The 24,726-nt window shown below is 43.7% G+C and overlaps 1 protein-coding gene across 10 annotated transcripts in view; it reads right to left on the reverse strand.

The window, feature by feature from the left end:
• The window catches only part of ARHGEF11 (Rho guanine nucleotide exchange factor 11), a 399,339-nt gene that overhangs the window by 184,539 nt on the left and 190,074 nt on the right, over positions 1-24,726 (reverse strand). For all 10 annotated transcript variants that reach the window (XM_056546646.1, XM_056546639.1, XM_056546640.1 and 7 more), the window contains 4 exons: positions 12,111-12,160; positions 11,786-11,843; positions 10,309-10,475; positions 3,006-3,077 (listed from right to left, as the gene is read on the reverse strand). In XM_056546646.1, the coding sequence (XP_056402621.1) occupies positions 3,006-3,077; positions 10,309-10,475; positions 11,786-11,843; positions 12,111-12,160 (347 nt within the window). The remainder of the gene's footprint in view (positions 1-3,005; positions 3,078-10,308; positions 10,476-11,785; positions 11,844-12,110; positions 12,161-24,726) is intronic.

The raw sequence follows: 24,726 nt of genomic DNA on the forward strand, positions 1-24,726 counted from the left end.
CCAGCCCAGCATGCCCAGACAGCAAACAGTTGTGTGGGCATGCTAGGAGTGGTAGTTTTGCAAGATATGGAGGGCTATAGTTTAGAGACTACTGAATAGTGGTCTCAAACTGTAGCCCTCCAGCTGTTGCAAAACTACAAATCCCAGCATGCCCAAATAGCTGTCTGGGCATGCTGGGAGTTGTAGTTTTGCAACATCTGGAGTGCTACAGTATAGAGACCACTGTATAGTGGTCTCAAACTGTAGCCCTCCAGATGTTGCTAGGCAATTTACCGGCTTCAGTCGGATCCAGGCAGCCAGCCGCACGACATGCCGACCGCCGATCTCCGACACCGATCATCGTTCGCAGCCTCGCCCGCAGCGTAAGTGGACTTCGGCGCCGCTCCTCCTCGGTTTCCTCCTCCTGCCCCGCCTATTGTGGGAGGGCAGGACGGGGAAAGCGAAAGTTAACCCCCCCGCCCCCGATCTGCTATTGGTCGTCGCGTTTATACGACCAATAGCAGGGATAGGAAGGGTGGCACCCCTGCCACCTCACTCCTATCCCTTCAAGGGGATCGTGGGTGTCTTGGACAACCGCAATCCCCCTTATATTCCGGGTCACCATAGACCCGTAATGACCCGGAATCGCGCAAATCTCAAGTGTGAATTTTGTGGTTTTCCACCGGAGTACCCCTTTAAAAAAAAAAAACAAGACACCACTAACAAATCTAAAACTAATCTATTAAAACAATGGTAAACAGTAGTATGGTTCCCTAAAATCAGTGCGAGAAGAGATGGGTCATAGCTTCCAGCTTTTGGAATTAGGGGTTCTAGAGCACGGATCCCACTATGCTGCATCTCTGGCTCTCCCCTAGAGAAGGATCGAGGGGGCGCGTCAACTGCCACTTCGTGCAGTGGTGGACACACTCCACTGCTGGGGAGAGCCGGGGTGCCGTGCAGGAGATCGCTGGGTGTCCCAGCTGTTGGACCCCCTCGCGATCAGCACCACAGTACTCCTTTAAGTCTGACAAGAATACATCAGACCCGCATATTGCAGGATATTTTTATGGGCCAGTTTGTGGAGGACCCAAACAAGAAGTGATGCTCTTTTGGATCTGGTAATTTCTAGCAAGGCAGAGCTGGTTGGGAATGTAACTGTGCGTGAAAACCTTGGTAATAACGACCACAATATGGTTACTTTTTGCTTAAAGTGTAAAAAAAAAAGACATGTTGGGAGGGCAAGAACATATCATTTTAAAATGGCAAATTCCCTTGGGCTAAGAGCTGCACTTCAGGACATAAACTTGAAGGAGTTGTTGTCAAATACTGATGCAGATGATAAATGGGAGCATTTCAAATCAACACCAAATACGGTAACTGTACTGCTTAATGTAATCCTATGGAGAATAACTATAAAAACAACTAAAACTAAATCCTACATGGCTGACAACTTATGTTAAAAGAGCAATAAAAACAACAAATAAAAAAGCATTTCAAAAATATAAATCAGAGGGGTCAGCTTTAGCCTTAAAACTACGAGGAGCTTAATAAAATCTGTACAAGTGTAATAAAAGCAGTAAAAATTCAGAATGAAAGTGTTGGCCAAAGAAAGTAAAATAAATTCCAACTTTTTTTCAATAGGATGTAGGACGCCTTAATAATGATAATGGGGAGGTGGTCACTGGGGATCAAAAAAAGGTAGAGCTACTGAATGGCTTCTTTAGTTCTGTATATACGTAGGAAGCGGGAGGAGCTGACGCAGGCTGAGCCAGTGCACATCATGTAATGTACTAAACTGGCTTAATAAAGATATGGTCCAGGGTAAATTAAATAAAGTGAATGTAAGCAAAGCTCCTGGACCAGATGGATTACACCCAAGAGTTGTAAGAGAACTAAGTTCAGTCATTTCTGTACCCTTGTTCATGAGAGAGATTCTCTGGTGTCTGGTATTGTGCCGAGGGACTGGCGCAAGCCAAATGCAGCACCAATCTACAAAAAGGGCTCTAGGTTTCGCCAAGGTAATAATAGACCGGTAAGATTAATGTCAATTGTGGGCAATTGTTTAAAGAGCTCATAAGGGACTACATACAGGAATACATAGGGGGAAATTATATTATAAGAGATAGCCAGCATTGGTTTACTAAGGATTGACATTGTCAGACCAACCTAATTTGCTTTTATGAAGATGTGAGCAGAAACCTTGACAGAGGGGTGGCTGTGGATATAGTGTTTTTGGATTTTGTTCAAGCGTTTGATACTGTCCTTCATAGACGTCTGATAGGTAAGTTAAAGGAAAACTGTAGTGGAACACTTATATATATGCCCGGGCCTCAAAAATAAACAAAATAAACTCATACATACCTTCCTACGAGCCCCGTTGGTCCTGCACAGGCCTCACAGTCCGGCAGTGCTGACGTCATTCCACTTCCTGGGGACAGAGACGCCGCAGAACCATCGGCGTATCACCGGCCGTAGCGATGTCTCGCCCTGGTCGGTGATAGGCTGAGCCCACTGTCATGTAAGGAGCTTTGGCCGGCTTCTTACATGACAGCGGGCTCAGCCTTTGGCTGTCTAGGGACGTACCCCTTTAAATATATAAATAGCCCATACAATAAATATGGAGAAAAATTGTTCCAGGTAAAAACCCAAAGGCAGTTCTCCCTTATCAAAAGATAAGGGAGCACTGCCTCTGTCAAGAGAAAAGAAGGTTTAGTCTCCAGGGGCGACAATCCTCCAGGGGCGATTTACTGTAAGAACTGTGAATCTATGGAACAGTCTACCTTAGGAACTGGTCGCAGCAAAAACAGTTGAGGGCTTCAATACAGGGTTAGATGCATTCCAGGAACAAAATAAAATGCAGAAACATAACATCCCCTTCATCCTCCCATACCCCTTTCCTTCACCTCCTAGGTTGAACTTGATGGACATATGTCTTTTTTCAACCGTAATTTCAACTATGTAACGATATGTAACTATGTAACTATCATTAGAATATAAAAAATACAACTGCCAAAAACTGGCTGTACCTGTAGCTCTGTCTCTTCTTGCTTTAGCATGTTACGCAGGATCTGGGTTGCATGCTTCTGAACCTCAGGATCCTAAGCAAATGGAAAAAAAAAGCATGAGAAAAAAAAGATTAAACAAGTACTAAAAATAATTTTTATGGGTTTCCAAAAGAAAGGGCTCTTAATATCACAGCACTGGCAGGGACTCTACAATAATATTATGCATAGTTAGGGTTGCCACCCAGTGTTTTAGCCACACTGTTGGTATTTTTATTTTAAAAATACCAGCAATGCAATGGCCCCTATATTTCCAAACCCCGGGATGCATTTAACTATAAGCGTGTCTTACAGACGCGACTATAGTTAAATACAGCGCTCTGCTAATGGACAGCACAAAGAGCCATTGGCTCCTTGCTCGGTCAATCACTCTTGTGGCCCCCCGCAATATGAGGGCAGCCACAAGTCCCATAGCATTCTTCCTCTGTGCTCCGGCACATGAGTGACATCATCACGCACTGGAGCACAGACCAGAAGAGAGAAGAGCAGAAGAGAGGACACGCTACACTGGGGCAGGGTGAGTATTATATATAAAAAAAATAATTCTGACAGTAGTGGTCTCCACTACAGCTACAGAAAGGGGGTCACTAAAGGGGAATTCTATCACTACCTAAAGGGAGTCACTAAAGGGGAACATCTATTACTGCCTAAAGGGGGTCACTAGGGGAATTGCCATTACTACCTAAAAGGGGTCATTAAAGGGGCATTCCTTGACACAGCCTTTGGCTCTGCAGCTGACCCAAAACTACAACTCCCAACATGTTGCACCGTAACCTATACTACTTTATAGTTCAACAGGCTGGGAGCTGTTTTGGTTTGGGGCAGTTGCAGAGCCATAGGCTGTATCAGGGCATGTTGGGAGTTGTAGTTCGTAAGTAACTGCAACTCCCAAATTTAATAAAAAGCGATAAAAGTGTCCCATAAAACCAAAAATAGTACCATTAAAAACTACAGATCACAGCGCAAACAATGATTCTTGTACATCCTCGTATTCGGAAAAATTTGCTTGGGGGTTAGAATAGACACACATTTTGACCGCATATGAATTGTCTCTCTTATATCACTTCCTGTGATGTCACACATGTATTATTGATTATGCAAATTAGTATGGCCGGTAATAAAGAAAGGTGGAAACCCTATGCATTGTAGTTAGTAAAACATATGCCTACTCAAACAGCATATTGTAGAAAAGGAGATTTTTATGCTTACTGTAAAATCTCTTTCTCGAAGGATCCATTGGGGGACACAGACCATGGGTATATGCTGCTGTCTCTAGGAGGCTTGACACTATGGCAACAAGAAAATCGGCTCCACCCAGCAGGGTATACCCGCCCACAGGCACCAGAGCTAATCAGTTTTAGTCCCAGAGCAATAGGAGAAGACCGACAAGCCAAGAGAAAAACCACAAACTGTCTGAGAAACCAGAAGAAAAAGTAACTGAACACACCCTTGGACAGATAACTGGAATAGGAACACCAGAAAAAGGGTGGGAGCTGTCCCCCCCCAATGGATCCTTTGAGAAAGAGATTTTACAGTAAGCACAAAAATTTCCTTTTCTCTATCGGCTCCATTGGAGGACACAGACCATGGGACGTACCAAAGCTGTCTCTTGGGTGGGCAAAGAAATCAGTCAGGTGGATGGCTGATACACCGCCGCCTGCAACACCTTACAGCCCAGGTATGAATCTGGTAGAACCTTGCGAAAGTGTGCAAAGACGACCACATAGCTGCTTTACAGATCTGTGAGGCTGAAGCCTTGTTGCGGAGGGCCCAGGATGCCCCGACAGAACGGATGGAATGAGCCAAAACCCTGAAGGGTGGGATCTTACCTTTGCAGCAGTAAGCTTCCGAAATAGCAGATCGGATCCACCGAGAAATAGTGGCCTTAGAAGCAGGTTGTCCTGTATGACGACCTTCCGTAAGAACAAAAAAAGGAGTCACACTTCCGAAAGGAGGAAGTGACAGAGATAGGTCCGAACAGCCCTTACCACATCAAGTTTGTGGAGAAAATGTTCCCTGGGATGAGAAGGGGCTGGACAAAAGGACGGTAGGACGATGTCCTCATTGAGATGAAAGGTCGAAACCACCTTAGGTAAGAAGGACGGACCTGGACAGAAAACAACTTTGTCCTGGTGTACAACCAGGAAGGGAGAACAGCAGGAGAGAGCTGCCAGCTCTGACACTCTCCTAATAGAGGTAATAGCAATAAGGAATGCCACCTTCCAGGAAAGGAGGCGAAGAGGAATGTCCCTGAGAGGTTCAAAAGGAGCACCTTGCAAGGCACCTAAGACCAAGTTTAAGCCCCCAGGGGGAGAAGGGGACCGATAAGGAGGGGCAGCTTGTGCCACTCCCTGAAGAAAAGTCCGGACATGAGAATTGTACGCCAGAGGACATTGAAAAAGAATGAAAAGGGCCAAAACTTGACCCTTAAGGGAGCTGAGAACCAACCCATGTTCCACCCCCGACTGCAAAAAGGAAAGGAGAAGAGGAAAGGAAAATACGACCGGAGAAAAAAAACAAGCTTCACACCAACGAAAATAAGACCGCCAGGTATGGTGGTAAATCTTTGCAAAAGGGCTTGTGAGCCCTGAGCATGGTGCGAATCACTTGGGAAGAGAAACCACGGGGCCTTAGAACCGTGGTCTCAACCGCCAAGCCGTCAAATACAGCGACGGTAAATTGGGGCGGCACAGGGGACCTAGAGATAGGAGGTCTGGACGATGTGGGAGGCGCAGTGGTACGTCGTACAGGAGCCTGACCACATCGGCGTGCCACGCCCTCCAGGGCCAGTTTGGAGCCACAAGAATGGCTGGAACACCCTCTGCTTTGAGTTTCCTCAGGACCCTGGGAAGGAGAGGAAGGGGAGGGAACAGATAGGGCAAGGCAAAGCCCAACCAAGGGATCACCAGGGCATCCACGGCTAGAGCCAAGGGGTCCAGGGACTTGAATTCCAGCCAGAGAAGAATTTTGGTAACCTCGGCCATCGCTGCTTATCTGCGACTGCCGCCCTGGCGATTGATGTACACCACAGCAGTAGAGATGTCCGACTGGACACAGAGTGGTCCTGAAAAAGGAGCTCCCAATGAAGCAGGCAAAGACAGATTGCCCTCAGTTCCAATATGTTGATGGGGAGAAGGGCTTCATTGGGGGGACCAAAGACCCTGAACCGTATTATCCATGAAAACACATCCCCAGCCCGACAGACTGGCATGCGTTGTGACAACTTGCCAGTGGAGGGACAGGAAGGAGCGCCCCTGAAGGAGCAGGGGGGGAGCGAAGCCACCATAGAAGGGACTGACGAAATCGTCGAGAGAGAACTATCTTGCGGTCGAGAGACAGTGGAGACCTGTCCCACCGGGAGGGAATAGCAAGTTGAAGAGGACGGTAATGAAACTGGGCAAAGGGCACGGCCTCTATGGCCGCCACCATCCGACCCAGGACTTCCATGCAATTTACCCAGGACTTCCGCCCCAATTTACAGTCGCTGTATTTGGCGGTTGAGACCACGGTTCTAGGGGCCCGCGGTTTCTCTTCCCAAGTGATTCGCACCAAGCGAATGGAAACTGGGGCAGGGTTCCAAAGTAATCAGACTCCTGACAAAAGAGTTAGCCGCTTGTCCGGCGGGAGTCGAATCCTGGCAGCGGCCATGTCGAACTGGAGCCCCAGGAAAACCAGTGACTGTGTAGGAGAGAGGTTGGACTTGTCTTGGTTGACCATCCAACAGAAGCGAGACAATGCCTGGAGGGTGAGACCAAGACTCTCCCGTTTCTGAGCCCTGGTTGGAGCTCTGATCAGGAGGTCGTCCAAGTAAGGAATCACTGAGACACCCTTTGTCTGTAAAAGGGCTATCACAGGCGCCAGGACCTTGGTAAAGACCCGCGGAGCAGTGGCCAGACCGAAGGGGAGAGCCACAAACTGAAAATGGCCTTGTGGAACCGCAAAGCGGAGGTACTGCTGATGACCAGGGAATATTGGAATGTGGAGATAGGCATCCTTGATGTCCACCGAGGAAAGAAACTCCACTTGATCCATGGATACCACCACCGAACGGAGAGACTCCATTCGGAAATGGCGGAGTAGAAGATGCTGGTTGAGACGCTTGAGATCCAAGATTGGGCGTACAGAACCACCTTTCTTGGGGATCACGAAGAGGTTGGAGTAAAAGCCTCGAAAACGTTCCCTGGGAGGAACCGGGAACATAACTCCCTGGATGAGAAGGGACTGGAGTGCGCCCCAAAATGCTTTTGCTAGCGAGGGGGACCGGGGGGGCCCGGGAAAGAAAAAAGCGATGCCTTGGAAGGGAGGCAAATTTGATCTTGTACCCGTTGGCTACCACATCCCTTACCCAGGAGTCCTGAATGTGCGTTGTCGAGGCATCTCGGAAGAGTAAGAGATGACCTCCCACCCGAGAAAAATCCGTGGGTGAGGGCATCCCTTCAGGCCGAGGTAGGTTTGCCGATTTGGCCGCAAAACGTCCGGAACGGTTATCCGATTTCCAGGAGGGACGGGTCTGGAAGGAGGGAGCATTCTTGTCCCGCGAAGGTGCCTGCCTGGACCCTTTATTGGGACCAAAAGTCCGAAAGGACCGGAAAGAGGAGGACTTCCGATGGGAAGTAGTGCTGCAAGCCTTATATCTGGGGTAATAAGGAACTCTTTTGGCCCATCGCCTCTGAGATAATATCATCTAGGCGCTTGCCAAAAAGCAGAGAACCAGCAAAGGGAAGTCCAGTTAGAGACTTCTTGGAAGCAGCTGCATCCCAGGCTTTAAGCCACATGGAGCAACGGAGGGCTACCAGGTTGCCAGTGGCAAAGGCAGCACAGCAGGCTGACTGCATGGAAGCAGAACACAGAAAATCTCCAGCTTTGGAGCATTGGAGAGCTAGGGGGGGGGGGGGGGGGTGGGTGGAATCCTGAAAGAATACCCTGGCGGAGTTGGGAAGACCAGACTAAGAGGGCTTTTGACACCCAGGCAGAAGCGAAGGCAGGAAGAAGGGAGGAACCTGCTGCCTCGAAGGCAAATTTTGCCATGGTCTCCACCTTCTTGTCCGCCAGATCCTTGAAGGCAGCCACATCAGCCAATGGCAGGGTAGTCGCCTTAGACCGGTGGATCCACAGTTGGGGAGGAAGTCCACCGAGCAATGAGGTCCTTGGCGAAGGGATATTGCGCTTGAACCTTCTTTGTTTCCTGAAACTTCTTGACAGGGTGCCTCCAGGCAGACTCCAGCAAGGCGTCAAATTCAACGCGAGAGCTGAAAATCTTGGGTGCCGGTCGGGCACAATGAAAGGAAACTTCTGGAGCTACGTCCGAAGTTCCTGGGTCCTCTAGGTGGAAGGTGTCCCTTATGGCCAAAACCAATGAGTCCCCAGTGTCATACAGATCTGTGCGGTCCTCTGAGTCAGAGGCCGAATCAGAAACCTCATCTACAAGTTCTCCAGGTGAGTGGGAATGAGTGGAGGTAGCCCTGGAAGAGTGAGATACTGACCTGGTACTTGGTACTGGGGAGCCAGAGTGCCGACCAGGGGAGTATCCTCTAGGGGAGAGACGCTTGCGGCAAGCTGGAGCAGCAGGGCGATGCATGTGAAGGGAGCACCTGTGTCTGCTAGAAGACTCAGGAGATAAGTCGGATGATCTACCCCTATTACGCTTGCGAGAGCGGTTAGTATAGTGAGAAGGAGAGCGGGTCTCTCTGGAGGGTCGACGTAGGGAGGACCTCTTCAAGGCAGTCACCACAGAACGGGAGACCTGAGCCAAGTTGGAGATAGACAGGGAGAGGGAGGATACACAGACTGGAGGGATAGCCAAACCCACAGGGTCTGGAAGGGCATCCTGAGTAGAAATAACAGGGGGGTCTGGGGGAGCAGTGGTGCAGGCAGAAAAAGTGGGTTCAGCAGAACCAGACATTTTTGTGTTACAGGCCTTGCAGGTATAATAGGTGACCAGGGTCCCAGTTAACTGCTTAGAGGGAGGAACAGGTCTGGGCTCGGACATAGTAATATGAAACAGTCTCATCAGGTGTCTGTGTCCCCTGAGGGCAGCTGCTGTGAGGAGAACTTCAGTGCAGCCGAGAGAGGGAGAGAGAGGGGAGGGGCTAAGAATGACAGACCAATTAAAAGAGGGGGCCGTGATAAAACAAGGGCATCTCTGATTGGACCTTAGAACCCCTCTGAGCGCGCACAGCGCTAATTTGTGGCTAATTTGCATGCTTTGACTAAATCTACGCTGGGTGGGCGGAGCTAAAGTCCATGCAGAGCCCGCGGCCGAAATAACATGCGGCCGGGATAATGGCACCCGCTCCCAGGCCCGAGCGCATATACGATAGTATATGCGAGTGACAGGGAAAGGGAGCTGGACAGGAGAACTTTGCCAAGGCGCGAGATGCGGCCAGGCTGAAGCTACAGAAAGTGAAAGTCGGTAGCCGCGGCTGCTGAGGAAGGGAATGCCGGCGCTTGCTAAGACTAAGACACTTAACAGTCCTACACCACTGCATGTCCCCCAATCCCTAATAGATAGAGAGACCCTATTATTAAGTAAGGAGGGCTCACAGTCCCTCCTGACCAGGCCCCCAAGTCCTCAGTGGAAGAAGCTGCCCAGGTGATTAGGGTGGGACAAAACTGGGAGTCTCCAGAGGTTGAAAGTACCCTAACCTGTAAGAAAAAGGGGGAAAAATACTCACCTCAGTCTGAAGAACTTACCTAATGAAGTCTTCAGTCAGCTTTTGTCACCTGCATCATGCCGGGCTGTAACAGCGAGATGAGCAGGGAAAAGTGGGGGACCCGGACCCTTGAGGTACAACCCCAGGCGCTGACCATTGGTGAGAGGGGTTTGACAGTACATTCACTATGCCTGTGCCCCCTCAATCGCAAATGGGGAAACTGTGAATGCTCTGTTCCTGAGTCCCCGCCTGAAAACAGAAAAGAAAAGGGATATAAAAATCTAAACGTCCCTAAACCTAGAAAACAAAAAATGTGAGACATGGTCTGGGGAGAACACAGACCAGTGTCTACCTCCTTAAGACACTTAGCTAAAACTGATTAGCTCAGATGCCTGTGGGTGGGTATACCCTGCTGGGATGAGCCGCTTCTCTTGTTGCCATAGTGTCAAGCCTCCTAGAGACAGCAGCATATACCTATGGTTTGTGTCCCCCAATAGATAGAGAAAGCTCAATTATTTTAAAATTTATGATTTTTTTGCTTTTTTTTAATGTTTTTTTTTTCATTTTTAAAAAGAGGAAATTACATGGAACAATACAGACATCATAGCCATTACCTGTAGTGGCTTAGGACATGTTATGCGCTGGGGAGGCGGCAAGGGAGGAGGGGGTGGCACCGGAGAAGACAAATTCCTGATTGAGGCCGAAGAGCTTCGATCTTGTCCAGACATTGTTGAGGAAGGCGGAGGAGAACCAAGGAGGGTGAGTGCAACGTATGTTCCAGCTGGTTCAAATAAAAAAAAATAAAAAACATTTAGAAAGGAAATTATGATAACTCTCATGGCTCATATAAACTTATGTCAGTGAAGAGTCAGGTGAACCAAGGAGAGTATCCACAGAGTGAACAAGATCCTTCAGTCATTAGAAATCTTGTAAACATCATTTTCTTAGTAGAACATTAATGGTTAGAAAAAAATGCATTTAGCAGCTGACGCATTTCAAAACAAAGGTTTGCCAGCTGCTATACTTGTTTTTTCTGCCATTGATTTTATACTAAGATGTTTTTACAAGTATTCTAATAAAAGAGCAAGGGCCTTTTAACCACACATCCTTCTCCTGAGTTCGGGATCTTGTTCCCTCTGGATATTCACCTTGGGTTTTTCCTCCTGCAGACTGATGGCAAATTTCTAACCATACATCTGAACTAGATATGGCATAAGCTACTGAACCTTTTGTATTTTTAACATTAAGTCTGGGTTCACAGGGCTGAAAATGAGCAGAATGTCCGCTGGAAAATACGTGCCGACATTCTGCACATTTACCAGAAATACTTGTGGACATTCTGCACATTTACTAGAAATACTTGTGGACATTCTGCGAATTTACTAGAAATATGTGCGGACATTCTGCGAATTTACTAGAAATACGTGCGGACATTCTGCACATTTAATAGAAATAATTTGGACATTCTGCGCATTTACTAGAAATACTTGTGGACATTCTGCGCATTTATTAGAAATACTTGTGGACATTCTGCGCATTTACTAGAAATACTTGTGGACATTCTGCACATTTACTAGAAATATTTGAGGACATTCTGCACATTTACTAGAAATACGTGCGGACATTGTGCGCATTTATTAGAAATACTTGCGGACATTCTGCACATTTACTAGAATGGGCGGCAATAGGACCGAGCAGAATTCACAGAAACATTGAACAGGTTCAATGTTTCTGCGGATGCTGGAATCAGGATTTTTGTTGCAAAAAGCACAAGAAATGAATGGACTTTTTTGCAGCAGAATTTTTACGCTGAATATTCCCGCAGAATTTCACCATGTGAACATGGCCTAACAGTCAGTTAATACATTGCAGCCAATAAGGAAGAAACATGTTTTACATTGAGGAACACATTTTTTGTTTTAATGATTCATAGAGGTACATTCAATGGGTATATATATATATATATATATATATATATATATATATATATATATATTTTTTTTTTTTTTTTGCAGGGGCCCTAATGGAATGAAGTCTGTGGATCATACAGAGCATATGTCAAATAATCTGAGGATCATAGATAACACTCACACTTGATGAGCTTCACCACCTCAATGTGAGAACTGTTGGCAACCAATGTGCCATTCACCTGGAGAAAAAGAGGAATAACTGAATAACATTGCAATGTAGTTTTCTGGAACTGTACCACACATAGGCTTAGATATACCGGTTCATCACAGCAGCATCACATATATTAGACTTCGAAGACAGTCCGACACATGCCAGGCTTAGATATACAGCAGATAATACAGTATAACAAGACGGTTTAAATTCACTGACTAAGCAACACTATTTCAAAGGAGAAAACTTAATGGGGGTTGTAGTACTGTGTACAATGCCACAAAGTGAGACTAACCTTCACAATACGATCACCCTCCTGTACGCCTGCCCGCATGGCCGCACCACCTGAAATTAGACAAATTAAATAAAAATCTGAATTTTTAATCTGTCTTGAAATATCAGATATGATGAACTTGCAAGAAGATGCATGAATAGTGCAATGGAGCATTGCTCCGAATTATGAGTTTCAGGACTGATTTTTGTGTTTTACAAGAGGCTGTAAGGGCTATGTTTGTTATTGCTATTCAATCCCATTCAAGTTAGGCCGCTTTCACACTACCATTGTCACCCTGTAAATTCTCCCGTAATCATCTTCTGTTATAAAATCCTGAAACTGGCCGTCAAAGAATCCCATTCATGTCAATGGGATTTTTTGAGCATCTGTTGTCACCAGTTATAGCCCCTTATGAATGAAATTCGTTATTTTGAGGGGACAAAAATGGGGCATGCACAAATTTTTCACCCGTCAAACATAACGGTCAAATAACGGACGTTCAAATTTTAACATTGAAGTCTATGGATGACCACAAACGACCAACCGTTACTACCCATTAATTGTATATTCCCTTATGATCAGTTATTGCTTCTGAGCATGCTCAGTAAAACCTCTCCCCCATCAAGTCAAAAAGGGGGTTAAAATGATCAGACAACAACAGATAATATAAGACAAAAAATTACAGCACCAAAAAAATTGTTTTTTGTTATTAACCACACATTATAAATACAGTGTGCTGGGGGTCTATGTCCAAATATATCAGTATAGCTCCATAATTACTTATACCCACAAAAAAGAGAAAACCAAGAGCAGTTGCTACTGAATAATATACAAAGTCCAATTAAAAAGTCACCACGTGACTAAATAAGGTAGAAACAGATTACCCAAAAAATTGTATTAAAGCAATACATGAGATGTTAACAGTTATAACCATAATACGTGGGTGAGGCAAGTGTAAACTATGGGTCATAATCACTGTCCATATGCCAAATGAGGTGGAGGGAGTAAATGGAGGCTCTGTGAGCAGTATAATATGCAGGAGGGCACAGATTTGTCCACCCCTAACTAGATTGTGGTAACCCACTCTATCCTATAATAGACACTGCCCACTAAGTAATTGCCAAAGAGTAGTAGACACCTCACTTACCCATGGTAATGCCTGTCTGCACCGTGCCAACGTATGTTTCGTCACCCGACTTTCTCAAGGGACGCTGGGATGCAGACAGGCGTTACCATGGGTAAGTGAGGTGTCTGTCTGCACCGTCCCAACGTACGTTTTGTCACCCGATTATGACCCATAGTTTACACTTGCCTCACCCACGTATTATGGTTAAAACTGTTCACATCTCATGTATTGCTTTAATACAAATTTTTGGTAATCTGCTTTCTACCTTATTTAGTCACATGTGGTGACTTTTTAATTGGACTTTGTATCAATAAAATTTATGAATATTATTCAGTAGCAACTGCTCTTGGTTTTCTCTTTTTTGTTAACAACGGATAATAACAGATAAAATAACAGATCATAACGGATGGTCAATGTCCACTATTTACACAGAATGTCCGTTAAAATAACAGACATTGGCCATCCGTTATAATCCGTTGTGATCAGTTATTTGATCCGTTAATTCATGATCTGTTGTGTCCCATTTCAAAACGACAGGAGTATAGCGGGAGAAAAATTTGTAAATGCACCGTCTTTTTCTACCGCTATACTCTTGTAAAACAACAGACCGCTTTATAATCATTGTAACCTGTCCCGATAACGGACCTGTTATGGGTGGGTCATAAAGGCAGTGTGAAAGTAGCCTCACTGATGAATAATGGGTCAAGAACAGGCAGGATCATGACAGCAGTGTGAAAGTAGCCTCACTGGTACCAACCTGTAATACAAGACACAACCTATGGACAAGAGTGGTTCTGTTTCTGCAAAGTTTTTTTTTTTTACAACCACTTACAACCATTTTGTGTTTAGTACACAGCTTTTCTTGGGCAGCAGCTCTGTTGTGTACTGCTGTTTTTTTACAAAATATATATATTTTTTTTAAGGGACTGTAGCGCATTTTTGTGCCCTCATCAGTGCATACCGCATACGTATATCTAAGTAGAGTACTATTTTGTACCTGTTAATCTGTCAAGAGCCTACATACTGTGAAAGGACAGACAAAAGTAATCACCGGCTGGCGTTTTACAAAAATAGAGTTTTTAGGCATATTGTAGCAAATTTTTCTGCCCTCATCAGTGTATACTGCATGCGTACATCTAAGTAGTGTACTATTTTGTACCTGTTAATCTGTCAAAGGCCTAAATACTGTGAAAGGACAGACAAAAGTAATTGCCGGCTGGTGTTTTTCATAACTACAGAGTTTTTAGGCATACTGTAGCACATTTTTCTGCCCTCATAAGTGCATACTGCATACGTATATCTAAAGTAGTGTACTATTTTGTAACTGTTAATCTGTCAAGGGCCTACATACTGTGAAAGGACAGCTAATAGTGCACACCTGCTGCTGTTCTAGCCAAATACTGTTTAAAGCGTAGTGAAACATATTGTACTCCCCTGATATACGCAAAAAGTATGTCAGGCAGAGTAGTGCCAGGACATGAACAGTGGACAGTGGCAGAGGCCTAAATTCATCAAATGCAGGCAGAGGTTGCAGCAGAGTAGGGACGTGTGGCAGCCAGAGTTGCAGCGAGAGGTCTGAGCTCCCGATGCCAACCAGTAGTCGTTTCTCGACCAGCAACCCAACAGCCATGATTGATCGGTTCACTGGGTCATCCACTTCATCCCAAGTGACATCTGACACCCCCAGTCGACAGTCAGTGGGTTCCTCAGACTCAACCCTCACTTGGCATGGCCCTCATGCTGCTGCTGCCGCCAACTCAAGGCTCCATCATTGTGCTGCTCTATGGTCTCCTCATGCTGAAACTACGGCCTCCACGCTCTGTCATTGTGCTGCCATATGGTCTCCTCATGTTGATGCTGCCACCTCCAGGCTCTCTAATTCTGCTGCTCTATGGTGTCCTCATGCTGATGCTACCACCTCCAGGCTCTCTCATTGTACTGCCATGGATACTGAAAAACATAATTAAGGTGGTCCCCAGTTTCAGAAGTTCCTCTGCATTATGGTCACTTTCAGGACTCCTGATGCTGCTGCTGTCACCTCCAGGCTGTCTCATTCAGCCACTATATGGTATCCTCATGCTTCAGCCACCTCCAGGCTGTGTCATTCATCCAATATATGGTTTACTGATGCTGCTGGGCCTGGGCCTAAACATTTTTTATGGTAGCACTAGCTATCCTAAATCTTCAATTTAAATTTCAAAATTCATATTTTTTTCATAGGGATTGTGAAGCCCTAGTGTCTACTCATGCTGCTGCCAACTCCTGGCTGTGCCATTCAGACACTATATTGTCTCCTCATGCTGGCAACACCTCCACGCTGTGTCATTAAGCCAGTATATGGTCTCCTCATGCTGCCAACACCTCCACGCTGTGTCATTTAGCCACTATATTTTCTCCTCCTACTGATGCCACCTCCAGGCTCTGTCACTGTGCCATGTGCCATGTGACTCCTTGTTAGATTCGGTCCTTTGTACCCACACGCTGGGCCCCAGGAGACAAACTTGGGAGTGAAAAGTTAAATTTCAAAACCCTCAATTTCAATTTAAAAATATTAGATTTCTATTTAAAATTCTTACATTTCAATGGTCTCCTCATGCTTCTGACAACTCCAGGCTGTGCCATTCAGACACTATATGGTCTCCTCATGCTTCAGCCAACTCTATGCTGTGTCATTCAGCCAATATATGGTTTACTGATGCTGCTGGGCCTGGGCCTAAACATTTTTTTATGGTAGCACTAGCTATCCTAAATCTTAAATTTTTATTTCAAAATTCGTCTTTTTTTCTTAGGGATTGTGAAGCCCTAGTGTCTACTCATGCTGCTGCCAACTCCTGGCTGTGCCATTCAGACACTAAATGGTCTCCTCATACTGCCAACACCTCCACGCTGTGTCATTTAGCCACTATATGGTCTCCTCATACTGATGCCACCTCCAGGCTCTGTCATTGTGCTGCTCTGCGGCAGCGATTCTAAAAGTGATGCCGGTAGTCATTGCATGTCATTCTGAATAACCGTATTATTTCACTACCCCAGCACACTCCATATGCGTGTTAAAACACAGCAAAGTGTTCTACACCCTATTGGGGATCTCTGTAGTCCAGAAATAGCCATTTTTAATATAGATTCGCTGCAAATAAATTCAGATCAAACCAAATTTTTTCGAACAATTCGTCAAATCGTCCAAATCTAATTTTTCTAAAGTTCGCTCATCCCTACTGGTGATATACTTGTATAATTTTTACTGAATAAACCTGTTCTACAAATTACGGACAATTCCAGTGACCACATACAATACAGGTGTTTAGAAGCAACTTAGTCAAAGTGTTAAGTACTTAGTCAAAGTGTTAAGGCTATGTTCATTCCGGTTTTCGAGGCTCACTTTGGGCCTCATTAAAAAGACATTAAAAAGTTCTGGTGCTGTTGAGCCCTCTTTTAGCACTTGAACATGTTCTCACTATGAATTTGGCCCTTTCACCATATTTTCAGCCATTTTTGGGCTACAGAAAAAGTTAACCCAAAAAACGGTTACTATAAGTTAAAGTGTACCTGTCAGATCCCATTATTTCATAAATTTCATAAGAATTTATTGGGAAAAATATTGCCATTTTTTGGGCCACAAAAAGTCCCAAATTACTGTATGTGAGCATAGCATTAATGTGATATCCTATTATAGAGTCATAGGGGGAGATTTACCACTCAGGTGAGCCACAAGTTTACTTTGCAAACAGTATGCTTTTCAGTTCAGATAACAATGATTTCGACAAATGGCAAAATATCTATCAAAGATTGGTGAATAGAACATATTTAAATGACTAAGAACTGCTTTCTATAAATTTTTAATTTTTTAAGGGACTTTTCCCAATTGATTTTTTGGTCTTAAATGGGCACCGTCAGAAACTTGTAGTACATCTTGGAAAAACATTAACCTTTCTAATATACTTTATAAGAAAATTTTATTTCCTTTTTTTAGAAATCATGGCTTATAAAATCATGGCTTTGTCCAAGCTGAAGTAACATAGTAACATAGTTAATAAGGTTGAAAAAAAGACCAGAGTCCATCAAGTTCAACCTATATCCCTAATGAGTACCTACTGAGTTGATCCAGGGGAAGGCAAAAATCCTCATACGAGAGGTATAAATTCCTTCCCGCTCTGGGGCCTGATGAGAGCGGGGTGCTGAGTGCGAGATCACGGGGGTCACCAGTGGCCGGAACCCCGCGCGATCAAGCAACTTATCCCCTATCCTTTAGATAGGGGATATGTTGTCAGCACGGTAGTACCCCCTTTAATGAATATTTTAAAAAGAACAGGACCAAAGAGTGACCCCTGTGGTACCCCACTAGTAACAGTCACCCAATCAGAATAAGTACCATTAATAACCACCCTCTGTTTCCCATCACTAAGCCAGTTACTTAACCACTTACACACATTCTCCCCCAGCCCCATCCTTCTCATTTTATGCACCAATCTTTTATGTGGCACCGTATCAAATGTTGTGGAAAAATCCAGATATACGACATCCAGCGATTCCACCTGATCCAGTCTGGAGCTCACCTCCTCATAAAAGCTGATCAGGTTAGTTTGATAGGACCGATCCCTCAAAAAGCCATGCTGATATGGAGTCATGCATTTATTTTTATCAAGACATTGGTTGAACTTAATGGACGTATGTCTTTATTTGACCGTACTAACTATGTAACTATGTAACATTCCAAAATAGCATCTCTTAGAAAACTCTCAAACAATTTACAGACAATCGAGGTTAAACTAACAGGCCTATAATTCCCGGTATCACCTTTTGACCCCTTTTTAAATATTGCCACTACATTTGCCAAACGCCATTCATGGGGAACAGTCCCTGTCACTAGAGTCCCTGAATATAAATATAAAATAGGGGTCTGTCTATTACTTAAAGGGGTACTCCCGTGGAAAACTTTTTTTTTTTTTTAATTAACTGGTGCCAGAAAGTTGAACAGATTTGTAAATGTAAGTAAAGACAAAAAGGACTCCAGCTCACCGTGATTCATTGAGTCTGCAGGGAGCACGAGAGCAGGAAGGCCGAGCCATATCCTCGGTGAAGCAAACTGATCCAATGAAGGGAAGAAGGGAAGGGGGCTCCAGCTCCACAAGGCGGTAAGTAAAATTTAACCTTTAATGATACATGGTTAAAAAATGTCCAGGACGCATCACCTTGGTGAGTTTCATGGATATGTTTTGACAAACCAGATAGAGACCGCATGTTAAAAACCGCAGTGTGTGAACCGTGAAAATGTTCATATATGCGTCTCTTCAATTTTCTGGTGGTGCAACCTACATATTGCAATTTGCATAATTTGCATGTTGCCAGATAAACGACATGTGTGGTGTCACAATTAATAAACGTTTTTATAGGATATTTATTTCCATTTACAGTTCACACAAATTCTGTCGATCTGGCAGCATGTTTGCAAAGATTGCATCTATTTCGGGCACACTTAAAAAAAAACCTTAAGATAGAGCCAGGTATTCGAAGGCTCTTTGCTAGCTATGTCGCTTGGTGATAATTGATTGCCCAGCGTACGGCCTCTTTTGGCCACAAACTGGACCCCTTCATGCAAAATAGAAGTCAAAACTTCATCATCATATAGAACCGGTAGATGTTTGGATACAATGCTTTTGATCGCTGGAAAATCGGTACTATATTGTGTTGAAAATGTAATTATGCTCCTCGCCTTGACACTGTCAGAATTGACTTTGGTACTGGTTTCTGTTAAAAGAGCCTCACGGGTCTTATTTTTGGCTATATTTTTTGCTCTGATTAGTGTAGATCTAGAGTAACCCCTAGCCAGTAATCTCTTATCAATATCGGTGCATGTATGCTCAAAGGAGATTTCTGTGGATGAAGCACGTTTGGCCCAAATGTATTCTCCCACCGGTAAATTGCGGGCAACATGACTGCAAAACATGACGCAAAAAGAATGCTGTTGCCTGAAGTAGGCTTTCTGTACATTTCTGAATGCACCGATTTGATAGATATGTCACCCGTCAAGTGTACATCCAAGAAATTTATTGAAGGCCCCCCCCCCCACTCCAATGTGAACCTTAAATTTAAATTATTGTTGTTGATGTATTTGAGGAACAACGTGGCCTCGTCACGGGAGTGGGACCATATTAGGAGGAGGTCGTCTATATATCGGCCGTACCAGTCCACTGCACAGGCATAAGGGTTGTCGGCCGAATATAGATGAACCTCCTCCCAGTATGCCAATTGACTCACGTGCTTGCCAATACATATATTACATTGTGTCAAATATTTTTTCCTGTCAAGGAGCCTTCTTTATTATTGAGAATATTACCAAAAAGTCTTTTTGTGACTTACCTTATCACTACATTTCTTATCGTTATTACAATCCAATCAAAAGTACTAATATGGAATCTAATCCAGGATCGGCTGTTGCTGATAGCAACCATTTTTCTGAATTAAGCCTTGACAACACAGAACGCTTAAATAAAGTCACAAACCTTTTTTCAAAGGAAAATAATCCCACGTTTCCATTTGACATTCGTAAGCTCATGTGGGACCTTGAACACCAAAAAACTCAACAATTGCGATTGTGGTGGGATGCAACAACTTTAAAACAATATGTCGAAAATCAAATGGTGCCCCGGGGTTTGCGAATAAGAAAAAAAAAATCCACCTCAGTTCTGGAGGATGAATATCAGGAACGTTGGAACAATGAATCTGAATGCTCTTTTAAGCTCATAAATATAATAATAGAACGGGAACAAAAAAAGTTGAAAGACATTGAAACTAACATAAGTGATCTTACTCAATCATTGGATAAATATAGGACTCATTCAGACATGACAGAATTACAAGCCACTATAAATAAACATTTACAAGAACTCGAGGAGGCAATAACTAATGTCAAAAAGACTAAATTCAACAGGGATCTCCATGACTATGCCACTAATTCGGTATACACCTGGCAAAGGCGTTTCCCGAATAAACATCCCCGGTCCATTCTAAAGAGAAACACCAACTACAATGATTCAAAAACACAAAAGAAAAATGTCAATTTTAGTTCATCAGACATTGACACCACAGATAACTGTACCGATGTATCAGAGGAGGAAATGCCACATACTGCATCAGTTCCCATTAATGTGTCAAAAAACGGGAATGGTCCCATAATAAAACCAGTAAAAAAGAAAAACAAATACAAATCAAACGCAGGGGGCACAGAGCAGGACGAAAACACAGAAAATATAAACACCCGTCGTACCAGACATCAGGCCAACAGACGCTGACTGATTGTGTATCAGAGACTCGACCACCCCTAAAAAATTCACCTTTGAAGGAATGTCATTCACTAAATTCTAACAATATTTCATCTTCAATAATTAATATTTCAGCCAGCATTTTGACCCTTCAACAAATCAGGGCACTTGAAAAAGGTTTACATTTTGTGCCGGATCAAAATTTTGACTTATACAGGACATTACAGGATGTTAATCGCTTTGTAAGACTCCTTACCGTGAAACGTCACTTTAACTCTAATAATGATCATGTTGCCATGGGAGATGACACACCTCCCATGTGTCTGAATACCTTGGGAACTAACCAATTACCACTTCATCACTCCTTTAAGGATCAATGTGCTATGCTCAACATGGTTGATTTGTCAGCAGAATCTTTTGTGTCTGACATCACCCCAGTCACTAACACTAAAAAAAGCTTTAAAACAGCCAACCCTTATTTTTATCCGGTCAATGCGAGAACTGAATCCATGGACATTTTTCAAGGTCGTGTGGAGAGAGATCTGAAAGATCTTTCTCAAAACAACAACAAAAAAACATCCTTTAATAATTTAACCAATGCAGAAAGAAAAGCTCTCAAACAACTGGAACAGAACCCCTACATTATAGTTAGGGGAGCAGATAAGGGTGGAGCTACGGTCATATTGGATAGATCACTATATCATGACCAAGTGTTAAACATGCTTAGTGATGTGGTAACATACCGAAAAATCCCTAGTGATCCTACGGAAATAGTGAAAAAGGAGTTAAAAGCATTAATATCCTATGGTGTATCTCTGAATATTTTCAGTGAGCAACAGGGTGAGTTTCTCTGTCCTGATTGTCCGATTATGCCAGTCTTTCATGCACTACCCAAGATCCACAAACAGGTATTCCTATTCCCTCCACCGTTACGTCCCATAGTGGCAGGGATTGGATCAGTGCATGAAAGATTGGCATCGTGGGTGGATTCGCTGTTGCAGCCCTTGGTTGTACGCACTGCAGGCTATGTCTGTGATACTAAAGCCTTATTGTCAGCTATAAAGAAAATTGATTGGCTAGACGGTTATTCGTGGTTATCTTGTGATGTGACTAGCCTCTATTCTTGCATTCTGCACCATATGGCAATAGAGGCTGTCAAATACCATGTTAGAAAGTACAGTAACTATGATGTGACATTATCTAATTTTTTACTGGATGCATTGCTTTTTCTCCTGGAGAATAATTTTTTCTGCTTTGACACTGATCATTACATTCAAATTACAGGATGCCCCATGGGATCAAAATTTTCCCCCAGTTTAGCCAAATACCATGTTAGAAAGTACAGTAACTATGATGTGACATTATCTAATTTTTTACTGGATGCATTGCTTTTTCTCCTGGAGAATAATTTTTTCCGCTTTGAAACTGATCATTACATTCAAATTACAGGATGCCCATGGGATCAAAATTTTCCCCCAGTTTAGCCAATTTATACATGGCATACTGGGAGGAGGTTCATCTATATTCGGCCGACAATCCTTATGCCTGTGCAGTGCACTGGTACGGCCGATATATAGACGACCTCCTCCTAATATGGTCCCACTCCCGTGACGAGGCCACGTTGTTCCTCAAATACATCAACAACAATAATTTAAATTTAAGGTTCACATTGGAGTGGGGGGGGGCCTTCAATAAATTTCTTGGATGTACACTTGACGGGTGACATATCTATCAAATCGGTGCATTCAGAAATGTACAGAAAGCCTACTTCAGGCAACAGCATTCTTTTTGCGACAAGCTGCCATCCCAGTCATGTTACCCGCAATTTACCGGTGGGAGAATACATTAGGGCCAAACGTGCTTCATCCACAGAAACCTCCTTTGAGCATACATGCACCGATATTGATAAGAGATTACTGGCTAAGGGTTACTCTAGAGCTACACTAATCAATCAGAGCAAAAAATATAGCCAAAAATAAAACCCGTGAGGCTCTTTTAACCCCTTCAGGACCAAGCCCATTTTGGCCTTAAGGACCAGAGCGTTTTTTGCACATCTGACCACTGTCACTTTAAACATTAATAACTCTGGAATGCTTTTAGTTATCATTCTGATTCCGAGATTGTTTTTTCGTGACATATTCTACTTTAACATGGTGGTAAGTTTTTGTGTTAACTTGCATCCTTTCCATGTGAAAAATCCTAAAATTTGATGAAAAATTAGAAAATTTTGCATTTTTCTAACTTTGAAGCTCTCTGCTTGTAAGGAAAATGTATATTACAAATAAAAAAAAATTTTATTCACATATACAATATGTCTACTTTATGTCTGCATCATAAAAGTGACGAGTTTTTACTTTTGGAAGACACCAGAGGGCTTCAAAGTTCAGCAGCAATTTTCCAATTTTTCACAAAATTTTCAAACTCACTATTTTTCAGGGACCAGTTCAGGTTTGAAGTGGATTTGAAGGGTCTTCATATTAGAAATACCCCACAAAAGACCCCATTATAAAAAATGCATCCCCCAAAGTATTCAAAATGACATTCAGTCATCATTTTAACCCTTTAGGTGTTTCACAGGAATAGAAGCAAAGTGAAGGAGAAAATTCACAATCTTCATTTTTTACACTCCCATGTTCTTGTAGACCCAATTATTGAATTTTTACAAGGGGTAAAAGGAGAAAATGTATACTTCTATTTGTAGCCCAATTTCTCTTGAGTAAGCACATACCTCATATGTCTATGTAAATTGTTCGGCGGGCGCAGTAGAGGGCTCAGAAGGGAAAGAGCGACAAGGGGATTTTGGAGAGTACGTTTTTCTGAAATGGTTTTTGGGGGGCATGTTGCATTTAGGAAGCCCCTATGGTGCCAGAACAGCAAAAAACCCTCACATGCCATACCATTTTGGAAACTAGACCCCTTGAGGAACATAACAAGGAATAAAGTGAGCCTTAATACTCCACAGGTGTTTCACGACTTTTGCATATGTAAAAAAAATATATATATTTTTTCACTAAAATGTGTGTTTCCCCCCAAATTTCACATTTTTGCAAGGGTTAATAGCAGGAAATACCCCCCAATATTTGTAACCCCTTCTCTTCTGAGTATGGAGGTACCCCATAAGTTGACCTGAAGTGCACTATGGGCGAACTACAATGCTCAGAAGAGAAGGAGTCATATTTGGCTTTTTGAGAGCAAATTTTGCTCGGGGGGCATATCGCATTTAGGAAGCCCCTATGGTGCCAGAACAGCAAAAAAAACCACATGGCATACCATTTTGGAAACAAGACCCCTTGAGGAACGTAACAAGGGATACAGTGAGCATTTGCCCCCCACTGGTGTCTGACAGATCTTTGGAACAGTGGGCTGTACAAGTTTTCATTTTCACGGACCACTGTTCCAAAGATCCGTCAGACACCTGTGGGGGGTAAATTCTCACTGCACCCCTCATTACATTCCGTGAGGGGTGTCGTTTCCGAAATGGGGTCACATGTGTTTTTTTTTTTTTTTTGCGTTTGTCAAAACCGCTGTAACAATCAGCCACCCCTGTGCAAATCACCTCAAATGTACATGGTGCACTCTCCCTTCTGGGCCTTGTTGTGCGCCCCCAGAGGACTTTACGCCCACATATGGGGTATCTCCGTAGTCGGGAGAAATTGCGTTAAAAATTTTGGGGGGCTTTTTTCCCTTTTACCTCTTGTGAAAATGTAAAGTATAGGGCAACATCAGCATGTTAGTGTAAAAAATCTAATTTTTTTTACACTAACATTCTGGTGTAGACCCCAACATTTCCTTTTCATGAAGGGTTAAAGAAGAAAAAGCCCCCCAAACCTTGTAACACAATTTCTCCCGAGTACAGCGATACCCCATATGTGACCCTAAACTGTTGCCTTGAAATACGACAGGGCTCCAAAGTGAGAGCGCTGTGCGCATTTGAGGCCTAAATTAGGGATTTGCATAGGGGTGGACATAGGGGTATTCTACGCCAGTGATTCCCAAACAGGGTGCCTCCAGCTGTTGCAAAACTCCCAGCATGCGTGGACAGTCAATGGCTGTCCGGCAATACTGGGAGTTGTTGTTTTTCAACAGCTGGAGGCTCTGCTTTGGAAACAGTGGCGTACCGGACGTTCTTATTGGGGGAGGGGGGCTGTGTAAGGGTATGTGTATATGTAGTGTTTTTAACTTTTTATTTTATTTTGTGTTAGTGTAGTGTAGTGTTTTTAGGGTACAGTCACATGGGCGGGGGATTACAGCG

This window comes from Hyla sarda, chromosome 11 (assembly GCF_029499605.1).
Source record: "Hyla sarda isolate aHylSar1 chromosome 11, aHylSar1.hap1, whole genome shotgun sequence".
NCBI lineage: Eukaryota > Metazoa > Chordata > Amphibia > Anura > Hylidae > Hyla > Hyla sarda.